At 42.3% G+C, this 12077-nt stretch overlaps 1 protein-coding gene across 1 annotated transcript; it reads right to left on the bottom strand.

Moving 5' to 3' along the window:
- Positions 1-408: 408 nt before the first annotated feature.
- Bub3 (BUB3 mitotic checkpoint protein) lies at positions 409-11638 on the bottom strand. Its single transcript, XM_021166750.2, has 8 exons — positions 11536-11638; positions 11086-11280; positions 10395-10464; positions 8743-8894; positions 5946-6104; positions 3929-4106; positions 3569-3785; positions 409-1421 (listed from the first exon to the last, which is right to left on the bottom strand). The coding sequence occupies exons 2-8, from the start codon at positions 11278-11280 to the stop codon at positions 1412-1414; spliced, it is 981 nt and encodes a 326-aa protein (XP_021022409.1). The 5' UTR covers positions 11536-11638; the 3' UTR covers positions 409-1411.
- Between the last annotated feature and the right edge of the window lie 439 nt (positions 11639-12077).

Raw genomic sequence — 12077 nt, 5'->3', positions numbered from 1 at the left:
ATGCTGACTTGGCCTCTGCTAAAACAAGAAAGTCATCACTCCAAGAGGTCAGAGATTTAGGGAAAGGGCTGGATATGTAACATTCAGCCAAAAGACACCGAAAGTAGAAGCAGTCAGCAGAGTGATGAAACATTTATAATATGGTTAAGACAAGCCATTAAAATGTCACTGTTGGGTTGGAGAGATGGCTGAGAGGTTAGGATCACTAGCTGCTCTTCCAGAGGACCCAGAATTCAATTCCCAGCACCTACGTGGGTCTCTAGCTCCAGTTTCAGGGGATTTGATGCCCTCTTCTGGCTTTGTCTGTGCACACTGTTGGTGTACAAAGCACCCAAACACATAAAATAAAGAAACCTCAAAAGGGGAAAAAAAAAAAAAGAGAATGCCAAGGTAACACACCTGGAAAACTGGCAGCAAAGCTAACTTTAATAAACAGGCAAACTGGGAGGGTGAGCTGCACAGGTGGCACACAGGGGGCAGGAGACACATTTAGGGACAGAGGGACAGCCAAACGGAACCATCAGCAGCTCTCTATACCACTTCAAACACAAGTCCATAACACGGCTTTAATTTGATCACCTTTAACAATGGCCCATTCTCTTTTTAAGTTATACAATGTTTGAAATTTATGCTCAAGTGGTTATGACTTTAAAAAGCATAAGACTACACCACAAGACCGATCCCACCAGTAGCTCCTGGCTGGTACACCATTTATCGTCCCGAGGGCTTCACGCTGACGTAGCAGCTGATGGCTAAGTCCAGAGGGGCCTGCCCTTTGGCTCTGTCTGCAGAGGATGGTAGCGTCAGCCCAGGGAAGCATGAGCTCTTCAGCACTGGCACTGCTAGCAGCCATGCAGATGCTGCCAGTCTGTGCCCATCCTGAGAAGCCGCAGAGCTGGCTCCCGGGCCTCACTGAGCCTCCAAAGAAACAGGAGCAAAAAATGGCTGAAAGAAGTCAAGTGGATGCCTTTACCCAGGGCTGACCCCCTGGTACAAGCGCAGATATAATAAGTAAGGCAAGGTACATTTAGTCAAACGTCACCTCTAATGTCCTCTGACAACGAGTACTTTGCCTAAGAGAAGCCTTGTTATGCAATAAATGACACTAATTACCAAAATGTTTACAAACACCCAACTTTTAAAAGTTCCAAATCTCTGATTTATTTATTAGACAGCAGAAAAATAGAACAGTTTTAGATAGCAAACACAAACAAAACTGGCTTAGGGGAGGAGAATCGTCAGACTACTGTACAAGGATACAAAGCGTCCCTACCCAAAACAATCACAGGACACAGAGACAATTCTGTTACGACACAAGACATAGAAATCCACACACTAGACCAAGTGTCCAATGGCTGCAAGCAGGCCTCAGGGAAAGCGCGTGTTTTCCAGAGAAACTGCTTTCCCCAGATTACGTGGACCTGCAATGAAGAAAACACAGTTCAAGGATGCATGTAGATGGCACATTAATTTCTCACTGAAAATCTTACAAAATAAAAATAAGACTTCTCTCCGTAACGAAAGATTTTTTTTTTTTTTGGGTAAAATAAACTTCATAAAGGTCCATGTCCTTTTCAGAGATACACATTTACAAATAATACACATTAAAAATAACAAGCATGACAACAGAAACACTGGAACTACTTGAAACAGGCCAAGCTAAGTTCGTGTTCTGCTCCAAGACATTACATCTAAATGAATCTCATTCTCACTATAATTTTTTCTTCTTAACCTTTAATCACCAGCGGCTGGGCAACTGCAATGGGCATGAGAACTATATAAATGTCAGAGAAATATGTAAACCTCATTAATGTTTCCAAAAATTCATTTAGAGATAGAAACAGGTCCAGATAGATGCCTGTCTAAATGCACTGCAATTACGTTACAATGACTTTCCCAAATGCACAGATACGCTCTGTCTTTTCTCAGCTCATTACTGACTCAAACAATTTGCCCTTCTGGGATCAATTGTTTGCTAATAAATAATTGTTTACAGTCACAAGATGATGTTAGGAGCTTTTCTTATTAGTTTTCCTTCTGCAGTCTAATAAGATTGAAAACTAGCTGATTCCCGCGAGTCTAACCTTAACCTCGCTTTGTTTAGCAGCCCAGGAAATGATGAACCATCTGCTTCAGAAAATAATGGACAGCCGAGAGGAAATATTGTTTAATTGTAGATTAACCTCCTCATGAGGCAGTCTGAAGCAGCTTTCGCATTACCAACTATCACCAGCAAAGAAAGCAGTGGCCCCAGAGCCTTCTCCTCCACCATTTAAGGACAGAGAGAACACAAAGGGATTTATAGAACTGCTATTTACAATCACTTATTTCCACAGCATAAACAAAACCCAAGGTCAAAACTGATTCTCAAAAGTGCAGCCACTGCTCTCAAGTCTGATTTGCCCAAATACCTTTAATGTAAGCAAACCATCAAACCAGCTTGTGCACTTAACTTTTCATTTAAAATAAATAAATAAAAACCTCTTTTCCATTATTTTCAGGTTCTTTTTTTTTTTTTAATCAAAATTAGTATTTTCCTGGTTTCTTTAGTAATAGTTATGAATCCACCTCTGGGAAGAACCAATTGTTTTATCATCATCAGCATGATCAACATGGCATTTACAAACATGAAATCTTGTCAAGAACAAGTTCAAAAAAAAAAGATTAAAATGGCGAGGACAAAAATGATCAAATATATCAAATGCAAGTGCAGGCTTTTCCCACAGGCTCCACAATCTAAAACTCTACACATTGTAAAAGCACACACATTTCTCCTTGTTAAATGCTCTGATCCTACAGAGGCCCAACCAATTTAGCAAGGGGACTTCAGAAAATTACAGAAGTCCCATACATTTTATTTATCCGGAAACTATTCCCCCAGGATTTCCCTGTAGGGCCTGAGAACAGAGTAAGGGACAGGACAAGTCACTGGGGTAGGTACTGCACGGTGTAATCTAGGCCCAAGCGTCTGCATTCTCAGCCCAGGAGAGGTTACGGGGTAAAAGGCTTTGTCCTGCTGCTGCCAAAACATGGAGATGGGCCCTTGCAGACAATCCTTAGAACCCAGAGCCTACACCTCCACCTCCTGAACATGTCAAAAGGAAGGAAATTTGCTATGCTAGGCGAGGCCATATTACTCTGGGTTTCCAGTGTGACCCAGAGGCCATCACTTGTGTAAATACTACAGAAACAATCGCTGGAGAAGGAAGAATTTTTTGGCAGTTTAAATATCTTAAATATAATTTACTAAATTATTCTTGAATTCCTCAACTTAATTTTAAAGCAATGAGGTAGCAGTAAGTCCACAGGTTCAAATAATAGAGCCTATTCAAGGAGCACGAGGGCTTGACATTCTTCTCTACAAACAACTGGGCACAGTTTCATCCATCAGACGTCTATCAACCTGCGGATATTGAAAGCTTGGGAGAACAAGATAAAATCAACTCCAACCCTACAGTCAGCTGTAATATCGAGCAGGCATCAACAATGCTATTCATGAATTTAGAAAAATTCATAAGTCCTGGGTTGAATGCAAGAAAAGGCTTCAATCCAGGTGAAGCCTACTCACTTGGGCTTTGTTTCTGCGTCTGTCACTTGGCGAATGAAGATACCATCTTCAGGATGCTCGGTGTCATCCATCTCATACATATATGACGATGCTATTGCAAGCGTAGTTCCGTCATTACTGAAGGCAAGGGAAGCGATGCTGGTGGGGTACCGATGGAACTGGCACAGGCGCTTCTTGTTAAATGGGTCCCAAATATTGACGAATCCATCTGAACCACCTGCAAGGGATGCAAACAGTTAAAATGGCTTTGTTTCGGAGTCATCGTGCTGTCCAAGCAAACAACAATCTCTCGGGATTCTGCCTGAGCATAAACAGTACACAGTCTTAATACTGAGCTCAGGCCTGTGTGTCCCACTTCACCTGTGGCAAACGTGTTGTGGATGTTGTGAAAGGAGATGGCGTTGACTGGGTAAATCTGCTCAATGTTGTTCTCCTTTAGCCTGTGGCACTTGAAGGCGTACTTCTTCTTCTGAACCTCAGGGCTTGGGTCCAAGTATTCCACAGCCACTCGGCCTTCAATGGAGCTCAACACATAACCCTGCCAAGAGAGCAGAGGCCCAAAGTGGCACAACCTGCCTTCCAGAGAGCACATGAGGTCCCCAATTCAACCCATAAAGACGACTATTTCAAAAATGAAAGTTCATCCAGGTTTAAAAGGCCTGGGCTGTACTGACAGGCACGATGCCTCTATAAATAGCTAAGAGCATCAGCAGCTAAAGGCACCTTACCTGCTGTGTAAGGTAAGGTGCAAGCCCTGATTGCTCTCTCCACACTATCCGTACCTAACACACTGCTACAAAAAATGACTTGTTTTGTCAGATCTAAACAAAAAATTGTAAATTTTAGTATCCTCTGTCTCCGAAGGGGAATCCAATCTGTTCCGTCAGTTAAAACCTCCTCTCTGTCTTTATCTCTCAACAGTGTGCCTCCCCTCACCTCGTTCCAGTCCAGCTGGCCAACCTCTTGCTTTTGCTACAGTGAATCAGGCTTGCCTAAAGCAGACTGTGAGGAACCATCAAGAGTGCTTCATCTTCTCTTCAAATAACAACATGTAAAACGATAATGCAACAAATATGAAATTTATGCTTTTTTATATCTTTACATTTTGGTCAAAATGTTTAAAAAAAAAGTTATTCTCCAAAACTGCTTATAGAAAATGAATTCAATAAAATCCATTTTTAACATATTTGTGTGCACGCGCTTGTGTGTGTGTGTGTGTGTGTGTGTGTGTGTGTGTGTGCGCGCGTGTGTAGGTTAGAAGATTACTTGAAGGAATTGGTTCTCTCCTTCCACCATATGGGTCCCAAGGCTAGAACTCAGGGCATCAGGCCTGGCAGCAAGCATTTCTGCCTACTGAGTGTTTCCACTTTTTTTTTTTAATAAAATATAATTTTAAGCATACATTATAAAAGCAAAGATAAACCTATAGAAAAAGGTAAATAAAGATACAAAAACATTTTTTGTAACGCAAGCATGTTTTAATCACATCTAAACCTCCCGGTTTCATTAAGCACAACTCCATGTCTTCCAGGATCAGCACACGAGGCTCACAGTGAGATGAAGGACTGAGCACTGAGTCCCTCCTTCATATTCACAGCAGCTAAAGGCCAGCCCTCATTCAAATCATCTACTGCCTTAAGTGAACTTTTCCTCTTAACGCCCCGCCATCCCCCCCCCCCCCCCCAGCAGCTTACCTCACAACCACCTGCCCTGGCAAATTTTGGGACAGTGTCTCACTTTACAGCCTACGATGGCCTTGAACTCAAAATCTTCCTGCTTCAGACTCCTAAGTGCTAGGCGTATAAGAGTACGCCACCAGGACTCACCTCTCCTTACAGTGTGAAGGACTGCTAATGAATGCAGGCTTACTAATCTTTAGAGATGCTAGAAGGAGACTCACTCAGTATATCATATAAGACACAGCCTGATCTAAATATTGCTATTTTAAAAAAGATTTTAAAAAGAAAAAGAAAATCAAAGCTCTGTTGTTACATGAGAGAAACAACTGCTAGTATTACAAAAAGCAAATTCCATAAACCTCAATTCCCAAATTTAAGCTCTGATTGGAAACTGAAGTATGTTTGAACTCTGAAACTGCATATTCATTAAATATCCTATACCAAAATCAGCAGTAAGACCTATTGAAAACACTTGACTCTGGAACACCAACATCTTCCCTAAAATGTGGAACTTATTCCCACAATTTACAGTTGTCTTGAAAGGAGTATAAAGAACACATACAGTTTTAAAAGATTACAGAAAGCAGACCTAAAAGTCATCACTACTTTGAAATTCCAGGCAAGTGGGGGTGAGTGGGGGGGGGGGTGAGGAGGAGTACAGTGAAGAGGAGAGGGGAGGAGCGACGAGGGGTGGGTACCTGCTTGTTCGGGAAGGCTCGGATGCAGCGAGTCTGGTACTTCAGGCTGGACTCCCTACGCTGCTGCACATAGCCCATGTTCCTCAGGTCCCACACCAGCACTCGGCGGCCCGCCGTGCCCACAATCAGCCTGTCCCCAGACACGGACAGGGTGTAGACCTTTTAGGAAACATCAAAACTTGATCATCATCTACTTCCTGAAAATGACATTTGCTCCTAAAGTCTATCTAATCCTAAAACCATAAAAATAAAATCAGATCAGGTGTCAACTTTAGACATTTAGTGAAGTGACTCAGATAAACTTCACTAAGTAGAAAATATAACTCAACTAGGCTTGCAGACCTTCTAATGATGAAATAATCTCAATTAGAACATTTTCCCCAAAATGTCTTGCTTCATTTAGGATAAAAGTTATTAAACCCACTTGAAACAGGTCAATAAAGTCAAAACACCTTTCAGAGAACTTCTGGCTTTTTGTAAAAGAATCATTTTCATTTTTTTTCTATGACCAGGCTAGCTTTTCAAAGATTTCATTTGGCAGCTCTCAAACTCTTGGCCTTTCCCAGCTGTTTCCCGGGAAGAATCAAGAGACCCTCACCAGCGGGCTGTCTCAAGGCTTGCAAAGCCACAAAGCCATGCTTAGGCTCTGACATCAGGTTCCACGTTCCAAAAGGAAGCTCAATTTTGGGAAATGAAAAAAAAAAAAAAAAACAAACTAAAGACTAAAAAGCATTTTATTCCCTGAAAGTATCCATTTTCCCTCTCATAATGTCTTTTCTGCCATATTTAAGTTTCCACAAAAAAAAAAAAAAAAAAAAAAAATTCCTTTATAAGAAATCATAAATTTCCTGCAAGCAATGTGTGGACTTCCTTGCAAATCAGATGCTATGCAGATGGCAGAGGGGGCTAATTCATGAAAAAGCACACAACATCTTCCTAAGGAGAGTCATTCTTTAAAAATCTAGACTTGAAGTCTACAACTGATGTTACTGTTCACTTTCAACTCAGCAGGATTGCTATTATGTAGAGGACCCAAGATATGGCAAGGCTTCATTTTCACCCTCAATATCTAAGCCACATAGCTGATAATCACCCACAGGTTAACTTCAGACCACCAGGCAAAGAAAGCAGGCCAGGTCACAACATGCAAACAGTAGCCACTTTAAATTTCAACAACTAAATCAACTGAGGGAAAAATAATTATAAAATTTGAAATATTAAATGATTGCATATGTAAATATGAATACTTTATGTTTATTCTGAAGGTCAATGTCTTCCAAAAAGGCAAAGAAAAAAGAAAATTAATTTAAATTTTATGAAGTACTAAACTTAAAAAATAAACCAGAAAAAGATCAATTTATAGTGGCACGACTGCATCCAGAATTTTACCTTAAATCTTTATACAGGTGACACACAAGCTTCTAAAACTGCTTTCTATTCGCACTGATCATAAATCAAGGGAAACCACTGTCATACTACTGACTGGGTATATACATTTATCAAAGAAAGTATTAAAAAAAAGCGACATAATGAACTTCGCTGAACCAGTAAGCAGCTTGCTTCAGTGTGGCTGTCCATTATATGATAGTCTGTCAGCAATTTATCACAGTTCTTAACATGTTACATACAACCATAAATCAAAACTAGAAACAATGCAATTATTTTATTCTGAACAAAGGTCTTGCCAGGAGTAGAGTCGACTGTGATGGGACAAAAAAAAGAATGGCTCTTTGGATTCACTGCTGTGTGTAACGACGGCTGGCAGGGCCCACCAGTGTATTTACACTAGGGAATGGACTCAAGTGAAGAATACTTGAAACTGCTAAAACAATCCATCTTTTAAATTAACTACTACCCAATAAAAGTCTGGGGAGGACACAGCCTAATTGTGTTTATGAACAGACTGAGAAGTGAGAATACACCCAAGTCGGTTTTAAAAGCTCCACTCACAGGAGGCAGATTCCGTTTTCTCCAGGGACAAGACCCCTAGGAGGTTTTCCAATCCTGAGTGGTCAGCCACAAACACATGTATAAACAACACCACCAAATGGTGTCAGTAGCTTGTGTGTATTCACATGTGTGCATGTGTATAAAACAATCCTAAGGGAGAGGCCAGGCACCTGAGTGAGCGGAGGAAGTCAGAAGGGGACGATGTAAATACAGCGTACTCACGCATGAAATTCTTAACAAAAACACAGGCATCATAGACATAAATGGTTTTATAATTCAAAGGTAGAGGCTGTCAAGCTGGGCTGATAAAAGGTAAGACCCAACTATGGTGCTGTCTGTGGGAAAGGAAATTTAGATTCAAAGGTGTTTAAAAGCTCCATTTACTACAAACCTTCAAACTACATCTGTCAGCATTTAAATGCACACACAGCAGTAAGTCAGAGAACACAGCTCTCTCTCTAAAGCCGAAATGATTCCCTTTTCATTCTCAACTGTCAATTCAAATGGAACCTTGAGTCACAGCCGAAAATGAGTCATGTTCCACCCTATCTTCTGGTTTGGGGTGTCAGACCAAACTTAAGACAGTAAGCCTCTGTTAATGGCTTCTATGAAAAGGTAGTGAGTTACCTCTCAGACCCAAAGCACTAACAACAGACTGAAGAGGAATTTGAGCTCTTGCTCTCCAGCCCAAGTTTAATAACTGACAGAAAAAGATGACCAAAATGTAAAAGTTAACTCCCTTCGCATTAAAGCATTTCTATACAGTTAGGTTTCTCAAAAACGATTCGTAACCTATTCAACAGCACACTTGCCAACCACCACACCCCTGGTGCAGATAAAACCCTACCTTTTCCGGCTGGGAGAAGGTCCCAGCATTACACGGAGTTCTGGGGTCCCATAGTTTAACTGTCTGATCCCAACTTCCAGTTACCATCACGTTCACTTCTGGACAGTATTCAACACATCTGATAGGGGCATCGTGAGTTCCAACAAGATTTTCTATTGCAAAGAAAAGAGAAAAACAACACAGCTAGCTTTACTCTCTCATAGGATACCTCAAGTGAACCCACAGGGCTGTCAGCTGAAATGAATTCATCTCGGTCACTCCACAGAGATGTCTGCATGCAGAGCAATCTCTCCACGACTACAACGTTACCCATTCCTCTCTAATTGACTTCACACTGGCCAGGTTTGGTCATTCACTAGCAGGAAAGCAGCACAGTGAACTGTATGAGGATGGTGTACAGTTAACTTGATCCTAGGTTTTGTAAGAAAACTGATTAGCACTGCACCTTTGCTTGTATCTAGTGCATGCTTGGTACACTGTAGGCGCCCCAGAAATACTTGGTGAGTGAGCTAAGAGTGGAGATCTCTGGCTTCCTGCACCCTGACAACACTTATCTTCCCATTAAGTCAATGCTAGTATGAAATGGTTACAGGATTTGAAGGCTGAGGGGAATCTTTCAATTAATTCACTTGCTTCTCATGGTAGGGTCCAATTTCTGCTACATAATTTCCTTCCTGTTAATTTCAACTTTCACAGTATCTCATTTGTTCATTCAGTAAACATCCACTAAATATCTACTGTGTGCCAAAGCCCATGTGATAGACAAAAAAAAAAAAAAAAAAGGATGAGGACCAGGACCAGGAATATAACTCAGGCAGAGTGCTCTCCTCGCATGTGCATATTACACACAAAAGGTCACTTTTGGACAGAGGCCTCTTCCAATGAAAAGCCATTCCTTTTCTCCTGGAAACAGAGTCTTAGGTGGTCTAGGCTGGCCTCTATCTATGTAGCTGAGGCTGGCCTTGAATTTCTTATCCTCCCACCTCCCCTTTCCAAGTGCTGGGATTCCAGGAACAGCATCACACCTAGCTCAGATGTGCTTCTCAGTCCACTCACATTGCTCAAGCTGGCCTCTAGGTAGCCACATGTCTACACCCCCACCATCGCTTTCCAGTATACCTACATCCAATACAGGGCAGGCAAACAAAGTTCAGAGCGCTTTGCACGTCTTGAGTTCCATTCCAAATCCTGCCACAGTGATATGTTTTTACACAGCCAACTGAAATACATTCTCCTGCTAAGAATGCAAAGGCATCACTAAGATAAATATGACGGGGCTACCGTGCTCCATTTTTAAAATGTACTTTTTTTTTTTTTTTTAGCCTGTGAAAAGACTACCCTAAAATATCAAACTGTCCAAAGAAATCCTGACAAATCGGACCCTGAGTCCAGTCCTCTGCTTAAGACTTCTAACAGTGACAGTCAAACGCTTAAGTGATGTTTCCCCTAGACACTTAAGACAGTGCTCAGAAGGGGCTTTACTGCAAAATTCAGGTTCCATTTGTGGTAACATAATCCAATTTTAAAAGTCTATTATCAAAGCCGTGTTCCACCTTCACATAAGTATTGAAAACACCTACTCTTCCTAAATAAGCATTTCTACACAAACACACTAGTAAAGAAAAACTGGTAAAGTGTAGCTATATTAATACCTTGATCAGTGTTCAAATCATGCATTTTCAGTTGATGATCTAATCCACCACTCCAGGCATGCGTTGGATCCTACAAAGCAAAATTTGGGTTTAATTTTTTTTCTTTCTTACTTTTTTTTTTTTTTTTTTTGAGATACTATGTAGCCCTGGTTGGCCTCAAAACTCAAGAGCTCTTCCTGCCTCAAGGATTAAAGTTGTGCCCACCACATCCTCCCACCCCACTCTTACATTTGGAGCCATTTCAAAGTTACAAAGCTTTAGCAAGCATTTTCAACACTGCTATTTCTACAGCCAAGTGTTATGTCCAGTGTGACAGAAACTAAGCAAACAAAAATGCAAGTGAATGATCGCCCCAAGGAAGCAAATACAAGGCAGACACCAGGAGTTAAGGCTAAATTAGACAACATTACTTTTCAAAGGATAGCTAAATCAGTCTTGCTGCTAACTTCAAACAATTATCTATGTCCAGAAAGTTTACTCAAGTCTGAATTTACAAATGGAGATTGAAATTACCATGAGAGAAGAAATAAGAACAAACCATTGCAGTAGGCTTGATGCCAGGCTAAAGGGAAGAATTCCCGGGTAGTAGTTATGAACTATCAGAATTCTCGAACCGTGTCTGAGATGCTACAGGCAACGCCTAGGACATCTCAGTAGTAAGAGGACAGGAGCAGAAACTGAATCCACCTACGTAGAAGGCGCAGTCCAGGACAGCACCAGTGTGCTGGTACTTGAGCCTCATGGAATTGGCGGGCACATCGTAGAGGCGCACAGACGTATCCCAGGAGGAGACCAGGAGGAACTGGGATGTGTTGGGGCTGAACTTAACCGAGGAGATGCCATCCTCGGGTGGCTGGTTCAGCTTGAATTCGTTCGAACCGGTCATCTGTAGAACAAAACGCTAAGTCTGAGTTCCTAACCCGAGCAACAGAGGCCGGCCACGGCCTGCGCCTGCGCGAGTCCCCCTTGATCCAGGCCGGCCGCCATCCCGCTTCCGCCGAGCTCCACCCGGCCTGGCCTCCTTCCTTGCCCGCAGATCCCCATATAAAACACAATGGAACTCGACCGGACCCCTCTGTGCATCGATGCGCCGGCCACGAACCACAGATCCCACTCCGCCCGCCCTCACCCGAACCTCTACCTCGTGTCCGCCTTAGCAACGTTTCTGCACCGGCCACTACCGATCCGCTTCCCTCCGAGCACTCGCAGGCAAAGCGGAGGAGGCGGAGAGGAAGCTCCGGAGCAGGCCTATCATTGGCTTATTTTGAACGCCAACGGCTCGATCTCGGCAGCTGATTGGTCTGATTTACTGCCTGCCTCATTTTCCGCAGTCATCTTGTTCCGGCTCAAAGGGAAGCCGCGTTTTTTGGTTTTTTTTTTTCCGTTCACCGGGTCTCTTAGTACCACCACGCCGAGGTTACGTCTCTGGAGCTGCAGAAGGAAAACTACAACTCCCAAGTATGCTCAGGCCATAAAGGCGTTCACGCCCGCCCACAATTGTACGCTGCATGCTGGGAGTTGTAGTCTCTCTGGAGCTGCTTGCCTGAACATCCACAGACTAGGAGGCAGAAAAGATATTTTTATCTAGCTCTTGTGACATCCTTCTCCTCTATCTCTCAGACACAAAATTTCATTTTGGTTAATAACTACTATAGATATAAATTAATATTTTCTTTCTGGCCG

The sequence above is a fragment of the Mus caroli genome, chromosome 7 (genome assembly GCF_900094665.2).
Source record: "Mus caroli chromosome 7, CAROLI_EIJ_v1.1, whole genome shotgun sequence".
Taxonomy (NCBI): domain Eukaryota; kingdom Metazoa; phylum Chordata; class Mammalia; order Rodentia; family Muridae; genus Mus; species Mus caroli.
This window is presented reverse-complemented; position numbering and strand designations above follow the sequence as displayed.